The following is an 8971-nucleotide window of genomic DNA, read 5'->3' as shown; positions in this document are numbered from 1 at the left end:
AAAGAGTTGCCAGTATGGAAATACATCCGTCCTGGTTTACCCTGGATGAAAACCTCATGGAAATCTCGATGACCAAAATCCAAGATGGCGTAGTTGGAACCTCCATGATGGAAGTAGTATTTCTGACTGCTGTAGAAAGTTGGTTGTGGGAAGTATGTGGTGAAGTAGTCCCCTCCGGAATGCCGTAAATCTGTTACAAACGTTACGATATCACTTTTGTTTCTGCCAATTCCTGAAGCAAAAATGATCTTTTTTTTATGGAGTGGAGTTTTACGTCTTAAGAAGCGTTAGATGACACTTAACCAACCTTACGTTCGTAAGATCTATGATTGTCTTGGCATTGATTTAAAAAAAAAATAACAACTTAGGCTCATGTGTCCGGCCCGCGTTTCCTCTGGGAACTTCTCAGCGATGGTATTACAGGGATAGCAACTTGGGTTCCTAAGGGTCCTACCAGCTGGTCCTTGGTGGAAAACCTCTACCCCCTTTCCCATCGCCAGTTCAGATACCTGCGAACCAAGTCTATTGGCTACAATGATCTTTCTTACCCTGCTCCCTAGTCCAGATGGGATATTGTAGTCCTCTGAGATTAAGGTAAGAATATTGTTCCCCACCACCATAAATAGCATCATCAGGTTGAGCTGCGATTTGAACCCAGAGTCGATCATACTGGTCTCCCAGATCACTGATGTCTACAGTCAGTGGATGACCTTCTTCTGATCCCAAATGAACTGATACCTACAAAGAAAAATTCACCTTATAGCATTATAACATTATAGTACGCGATTGCGCATTGGGAGACTCTGGAAGTAGTGCCTATAATGCTTTACAGTATATTTTTCTGGACGACAATACATTTTTCTTCAAGCTGCGCCACCGACAAGAGAACTCGTCAGGATAGGCCCACTTTCCCTAGGCCAACAGTTCAATGATGGTGATCAACTACCGAGAACCTGCATCGGTACCGAAGGACATGCCAAGACCATGGTCTCATTGTATCCTTCTAACTTGAATCAGTAATTACTCGCAGTAAAAGGTAACTGCTCATGGTACAGAAGACGACCCCTTTCCCTCCTTCTCCTTCGATGCCTCCACATCCCGTAAACATTTTGAGCGGTACAGAGGATCAGATGAGATGCCATTCATACACCCACCCCTACGCCCTCTTAATGTAACAGGAGATCAAATGGGATCCTATCAATACATCTCTTATCCTTGAGCTACCTCTATAGTACAGAAGATCAGATGAAATCCCTTACCATCCGCACCCATGTAACCCCCCCCCTCCTTCTCCACCTTCTTCACCTCCACCGCGACTTACCTGAGCGGTACAAAAATACATGGTAATATTAACACCGTTCTTAGTATAAATAACATTTTTATAATTCGATAGTCCAATACGTTGATGCGTGTAGTCGTTTATATCAAAGTTTCCATACGTTTCAGAGAACGTGGTTTCCCCTGATCCGATATAGACGAACGGTCTGTGTGGACTATGCTTGATAATCTGGAAAATATGTATCAAAAGACTTTAACGAAGCTTGATTCTCTAAATGGCAGAACATAACTTTCTTCTGATATTTCGAAATCTTCTACAAGTAATATAGTGACAGTGCAGATTCTATGGATCATAAAGGGGGAGCCGAGAATGAGCTATAGAATTGTCTAGGTAGTGGCTAACACCACCAGGCAATTAAGAACTCAATGATTCAAAATTCGAAACTGAGGAGGGGATTGATCCAGTCTCAGTCTTGATCCCCCATCCCTTAATCATATACCAGTGTGGGTACCCCAAGCTGTTATTGAGGAGGGGGCAGAGTCCCAACTCCCCTGAATACAGTATTAAAATAACAAACTTGCCTCTGTGTTGTTGATGGATACAGTAAAACTGCTTCCATATTCTTTGAAAGTGAATTGTCGACTTCCGGTTGTAATTTCAACAACCAGAAATAGTGCAACTAAAATTATCAACACCGCACTTGAGCATGGCTCCATCATCTACAAGAAAATGTCAAAGCTTTTACCCTCCAATGCTTGTGTGGTATTCAATGTAAATGAATGAAATTAATGGAGTTTTACGTCCTACTCTTCTGCACTTAAGTAATAGTTATTCATGTTACCGAAAACAAGAAAGACAGTAGCTGTTTCGTCTCTGTTGGGTTATCAAACGACCCATTGTGAAAGTTCTGCTGCATCATTTCACGAATACGGGTTTTGACATGGTCTCGGGGAAGTATGACAATGTCGGCGTGGTTTAAGTCGGGAAATTCCGGTACAAGATCTACAAATTCTATAAACAAAATACAAACCTTCGTGTTGATCCTGACAAACCATCCACATCACAATCAGAACATCCACTCCGACATTAAACCTCGACTATATCCCCCTGAGCTGATCATAATTTATTGGTCTTATCTATTTGACTACTGAATTATTTTTATTATTTCATCACTGAATTAGTAATAGGGCATAGATAACTTTTTATGTGTTGGGGTCTTGTCATTCACACATATCCTGTGGGCATTGGCTTTTGAGGGAGGGGGTGGGGGGGGGGGGGGGGTGTGCAAACTGATATCTATTCTACTTAAACTTCCAAAATCGCTATAGATACAGTCTCCTCCTTCCTAGATTAGTAGGGTATCCACAGGGAGGATCGCCCTGACACCTTGATATGACAAATGTCGGCTACAATACACAAAGGACCCCGGAGCTCAGATGACTCACCTCCTCGGTCTATGGAATCCTCGCTACGCTACCTGCCTGTGGGTTCTGGTCTCTCGCCGTTTTCAGCAGTGAATGGTCACGGGCTATCAAATAACCCGTTGCCAACAAGGTTCAGATCATCATCAATTTGATTTGAGAGCTGCTCCGTGTCAGCCATTTAACTGGCCAAACAAATCTGGCACTAGTTCAGTTCCGTAGACGTGACACACGGATGTAATGACTTCCATCACTGACAGGAAGGAATCTGTGCGCAAAAAGGTTGTTTTGACCCCAAACCTACAGCGTCTAGCCTGGAGAACCACCACAGTCAAAAACAAACAAAAACGAGTCAAAGTTTACAAATTATTCATTTATAACAAAACATACTTAAAGAAAATGTTAAGAGGTTTAGTAAATTGTTAATGAATGGCGGGAATCACAGATGCCTGACGTCAGAGTCCCTAATCCATTTACACATAAATGTTAGAAAATCCCTTCAAAATCCCTTTAATGTTACATGATATGACTAATAAAAAAGTTCATTTTTAGTTGTCATTCAACTTTCGCACATCTTCTATGATAATATATCACTCTTTCATCCGAATCTCATCCCAATATTTCATTTAAGAAAGACAATTCATCCCTTGGTGCTAGCACCGGGGCGAAGTGACTTGAGGCGAAGTGTCGTTTATATAAAATTCTACACCAATGATGACAAGATAGCAAGGAATGAAGCGGATATAGTCAGTAACGTAACGGAAGTTAGCACAGACATGGTTGATGACGGAGTCGTATTAGGTTCCGTTTGAGGCGGCTGCGTGGTGGGCACCACGACCAAAGGCATGTTACCTATGGCCTCAAATGTTTTTGAAAATTTAGACGTTGATTTGTAAAATACTGGTGGTTGCCCGATTGGGGCTTCCACGGTGATGTCTTGCGCGCCATCATATTCCTCCTTGGACCAGAGATGTACCCATTTAGATGTCGCATCAGGATCTTTAGGTAAATGAACATTCCATGAGCTCTTTCCAGCCGATATAACAGGAGCTACGAGAACGTCGTCACCGTACATGTACTCGTAAGCGACGTCCTGAGATCCGACGTCGTTTTCGTATTGCATGAATAACGGTCTTTGTGCTGGGATACCAGTTTCAGTTGTAATGTTGACTACATGTTGGGAGTAGTTCTTTAGAAGGGTGAACATCTCTGTCAATCGAGAAAACTTCATGGAGATCCCAGGACTCGAGTAGAACTGTTTGTTTGCTGCCGGCTGGTTCCCTAAAATGAACAATGTCTCGGTTTGAGTGATATGGGGAATGGTTTGACGTGCCAATCACAGTAAGCTGAAAAGGTATGTGTGGTCGACACTTTGGTAGAGTAGGTACAACAATGAAGATTCTTGGACGACGTACAGCAGAAGCTAATGTTTGTTTTTATTTCGAGGGTCATGTATTGTTGTAGTATTTTGACGTTCATAATCATAAATCATTTCACAGTGTCTTACCTTCATGTGATCTAAAAACTGGACCAAAGACAGCAGCTTCCGCAGATCGTAGCAGTAACTCCTCCGTTCGGACCATAAGTGGTGCAAACGTCGTGTAACCGCCGATATCAAAATGTGTTATACCGGCCCCACTGAGCCCCATATTAAAACTAGCGGGTATAGTAGAGGCTAAGCCATCACCGTAAGAAAAGTCCACATTTTGGTCTCCTGCCCACATTAACGTCGTGTAATTTCCGGTTCCTGTGAAAAGAATATAAAGAGTTATCTTTTCTTGGTTCAACGTAATCTGCTTATACAGTCATAGTAATAGAGCTGCTGCATCAGCAGGTTGTCGAAGAAATGTTGAATGGTTCAAAATCCAAAAATATATTCGAAGTGCCAAATCGTGTACACACTGTCAAGATCTCTCTCGAAAGGTCTTGGCTGTCGGTCTGGATCTGAACCAGTACCCCATGTAAAGCTGGGAAAAATCTTCGTAAGAGTGTAACTGCACGACAATTCTCAGCCCTATGCATGAAGTACGAATGGAAAGATCTTTGCTATATACCCGAGTATCCAGCTCTCATCCAAAACACCACCTCTCCCAGGTTACCAGATTCCTCCACAGCTTCTCGGTTTAGCTTGGCCCACAGGACGGGGTATTTATTGTGGACAATTGTAGCCGCTTCTCCACTGAAGGCATGGACATCAACTGGTAGATATTCTCCGAAATCAGCCATCCAACCCCCCAGTCCTAAATCTATGGAGTATTTCTTTACCACCTCTGTAAAATTAAAACGACATCCTTAGAGCACTACCTTGTGCGCCTAAGTCTCTATATTGGAACTCCCATTTCCAAAGACAGCTGTCCCAATATGGCTATCATATCCGAATATATATCAACAGCTGGTCTCCACTTGTGCGCCCAATTATTTTGGCGTTCTTGACCACTTTTCGATATGTGAACAGTTGGAAAGATCATCATTGACAGAGGCCAACACCTAGACAAAAAATCGAGACCTGCTGACCCACTTAGGGGTGCTGGATAACCTGCCTCTTATTCTATACGATCACCCTATGCAAAATGCTACAGAGCCAGCTCAGGCTCTTTGAGTGAACTAGTACCACAGATTGTGGTAACGTATATATAGTATAAGACAACAACTATTTACCATTTTTGTACCACTGATAAGCGTCTGGATTAGTCAAGTCTACAGTTCCACATTCAAATTCTCCAAAATCTTGTAGATAAGTTTGTCCAGTTGCATTTTTAAAGAAATATCCTTTCTGATCACCGATAGCGAAAAGATCGCCCTCTTTATTGAGGTTGGGGTTGATGTAACCGAGTACTCGAATACCTCGCTCCTTGAGTGTCGGAATGGTACTGTTCAAATCTGAAATGGAATGGAGTTTTGAGTCCTGCTTTTCTGCACTTAGTTGGGCTAATAAAGACGGGCAATACCAAGCAGTGTGCAACGAGAGAAACTTGCAAAGTCAGCGACATAAACTTCTCTTTTTCGATGTTCAACTTTCGAGGGATATTTAACATGCACATTCTGTAGCCGACGGACCACCTTGGTTTATTATCCCTTTCAGACATGTATCACTGACAGGTGGAATCCGTGCAGGATTATCAGGAATTTCCAGCCCCTAATATAGTTAAAAAGTAGTGTGAAATATAGACATGGCATCACCTGGATACGTAGTTGCATTCCAGCGCCAGTTCCAGAATATTCTTTTACCAAAGCCGGTCTGAATGGTACCAGCCCAATCCTGGATCCAAACTCCTGATAGTTTGATGTCGTACTGGTCACAATAGTCTATATACTCCAACATCTACCATTAATAATAAAAAAAAGGTTAAAAACGAATGATCCGGACAACAAAAAGAAACCCGAAAACCAAAATGAAGTTTCATTCTTATGCAACCTACTTGTTATTCATGATCTGTTCAGATATAAAAATTTGCATCAAAATTCAAGTTGATTTAGGTGCCCCGAAGAGTCAGTATAACTTGCAAAGGCATTAAACTAAACTAGTCAGGAATTTCGATACAAACCTTCTTGGTGCCGCCTTGAATTCCAATAATGGCGCCATCATAAATCCAATCCGGAAGTGGTGGCATCCTTCCCAGAAACCCCGTCAGCTTGGTAACGAGATCATTAAATGTTTTTCCAGTGTTAACATACAGCCTTCCAGGTTTTCCCATGATGAAGACCTCGTGGAAATCTTGATGACCGAAATCCAAGATGGCGTAATTAGAGCCGCCATGATGAAAGTAGTATTTCTGGCTGCTGTAGAAGGTCGGTTGGGGAAAGTATGTGGTATGGTAGTCCCCTCCACTCCGTTCCATCACGTCTGCTTGGAATGTTACCAGCGTGCTCTTATTTCTTCCAACACCTAAATTGAAAAGTATCAAATATGTTGTGAGAACTCTCTGAATGGGCTGCTGAGGTCACACCCACATGCCAAAAGGATAGGATACTGACCCTGTTTAGCAACTAGTTCTTGATCAAACCTTTTGGCAACATGCAAGTAACTATGGTCCATAACGTACAAAAACCTACCCTGTTCCCTAGTCCAGATAGGATACTGTCGACCTCTGAGATTAAGGTAAGAATATTGTTCACCACCACCATAAATAGCATCACTAGGTTGAGCTGCGATTCGAACCCAGAGTCGATCATACTGGTCTCCCAGATCACTGATGTCTACAGTTAGTGGATGACCTTCTTTTGACCCAAGGTTTACTGTGATGTTTTCCTGCAATACAGATAGGCTTATTCATGGCTATTTCGGGTTAATAGTAACACCAGTACGTTTTGGGTCACTTCTGTATTACAGTTGTTTATGGTCGCTCTGCGTTATTTAAGGGTAATAGTAACGCCATGTACGCATTATCAGGGTTGATTATGACTGTTCGCTGTTTTTGCGGTGAACAGATGTACCACTGGTCGACAGTTTACTTTGTCACTCTACGTCAACGCAAATTACCGTTCACAGAATTCACAAAACAACACTCCAGGTCTGAATGCTTACGCTTTAGACGTCATACAATATTGTTAATGCAAAATTGACTAGAGCTCATCTCATGCCGCATCACCACGAGGGCAGCTAGTTTTGGACATGAAGACATAAACAAAGTATGCGAACTCATTTAACATGTCCAAGTACAATAGCGAGGATATAAATTTGAATATAAAGGCTCATGCATCATGGTGTTTCAGGTCACTAATGTTCACAAATGGGACAGTTTACATACAGCGTTGTAGTTGTAGACCATGATCAGCTGATCGCCATTGGCGGTAGACGTTCTCTTAATGAGTTTCAGACCAATTCGTTCCAGCGTGTAGTCTTTAATGTTGAAGTTTCCTCGATATTCCAGGAATTTGGTGGAACCTCGTCCAAGATACAGGAACGGTTTGTCATTTGTATGATCTATTATCTAACAGAAAAGATAATGGTAAGAAAGCAAGAGTTAAAGGTATTGAAAAGAGGTTTTCTAAGAATTGAATATTAATGCTATCAGTATCAACGATAAACAATTTTTTTTTAGGATTTTAGGATATCAATTAACGTTTAGGGGATCCTTTCTACCAGGTGTTCATGACTAAACCTCTTGGTAAGATTAAGAGTAAAAATAGGGTCGTGTCTACCAGTTGGTCCTTGGCAATGATTTAACAAGGATAACAACATGGGTTCTCAAGGATCCTTTCTTCAAGCTGGTCCTTGATGAACTTCTTGGTAAAGTTAAACAACTATACACCTTAGGTTCTGGCGCATGCTGTCTACCAATTGTTCCTTCTAATGTCAAGTCTAGTCTTGATGTTGACTTTCGTTCATTACAAACAATAAGATTGGCACTACGATGACCAGGACGAGGATGCAGAGATGATAAATGACCGCATTCAGCTATCATTCTACAGAAACAGCAAAATTCTCCTTTCCCCACTCAGTAAGTTAAATTCTTAACCACTGACTACCACTCGCTACAAAGCGAAAATATAGAAACTATGGTGGCTGAAGTTGGCCATCACAGGATGTGAAATGGGCGTAATTAGCTTCCATGGGAAACGATTTGACGCCATTCTCCGTGGCTTACATAACAGCACCTACAGAAACAGTAAAACTTTCATTTCTTCAGTAAGTGAAAATTCTTAACCATTGACTGAGCTACAAAGCGAATATATAGACACTATGGTGGCTGAAGTTGGCCATCACAGGATGTGAAATGGCCGTAATCAGCTACCATAAGAAACAGTTCTTCATGACTTACCTTAACACCGCCAACAGAAACAGTAAAACTCCCATTTCCCCGGTCTGCGAATTTATATCCTTTACAAGAGGCAGAGCCACAGCACACAGCTAGAGCAATAAGGATTACTCTGAGGGAGGTTTCAGTCATCCAACCCATCGTTTTTCACACCTACAACGAATCAGGACAAGCAAGCAAGCATTTTTTTTTTCAATTCATAACTAGGCCATGTTATCTCCCTGATAAATTTCAAAAGAATGATTTTGAGCTAGCTCCATCCGCATCCGCCCCCACCCCCCCCCCCCCCCCCCCCCCCCACCAAAATTATTCCCAAAAGCTTATTTAGAACGAAAAAAGAACCAATTTACCTCGTCGTTCCTCGTCGTTCCTCGCAAAGAATCCAATCTCCAGATAACTTAATCAGCTGACAAATAAGGAAAAAGATTTTTTAAAAAAGACCAATCGTCACCACCCATCGTCTCATGATGAGGTTGATAAGTCAAAAGTATGAAGAAATGAACGAAGTCGTT

At 41.9% G+C, this 8971-nt stretch overlaps 1 protein-coding gene across 1 annotated transcript; it reads right to left on the bottom strand.

Moving 5' to 3' along the window:
• Positions 1 to 3052: 3052 nt before the first annotated feature.
• LOTGIDRAFT_196733 (hypothetical protein) lies at positions 3053 to 8911 on the bottom strand. Its single transcript, XM_009066681.1, has 10 exons — positions 8809 to 8911; positions 8463 to 8614; positions 7449 to 7631; positions 6754 to 6949; positions 6246 to 6586; positions 5881 to 6022; positions 5359 to 5580; positions 4755 to 4970; positions 4208 to 4447; positions 3053 to 3981 (listed from the first exon to the last, which is right to left on the bottom strand). The coding sequence occupies exons 2-10, from the start codon at positions 8598 to 8600 to the stop codon at positions 3404 to 3406; spliced, it is 2256 nt and encodes a 751-aa protein (XP_009064929.1). The 5' UTR covers positions 8601 to 8614; positions 8809 to 8911; the 3' UTR covers positions 3053 to 3403.
• Positions 8912 to 8971: the final 60 nt, after the last annotated feature.

This window comes from Lottia gigantea, assembly GCF_000327385.1.
Source record: "Lottia gigantea unplaced genomic scaffold LOTGIsca_79, whole genome shotgun sequence".
NCBI classification, from domain to species: Eukaryota; Metazoa; Mollusca; class Gastropoda; family Lottiidae; genus Lottia; species Lottia gigantea.
The sequence above is the reverse complement of the archived record's forward strand: the minus strand, read 5'-3'. Positions and strand labels throughout refer to the sequence as shown.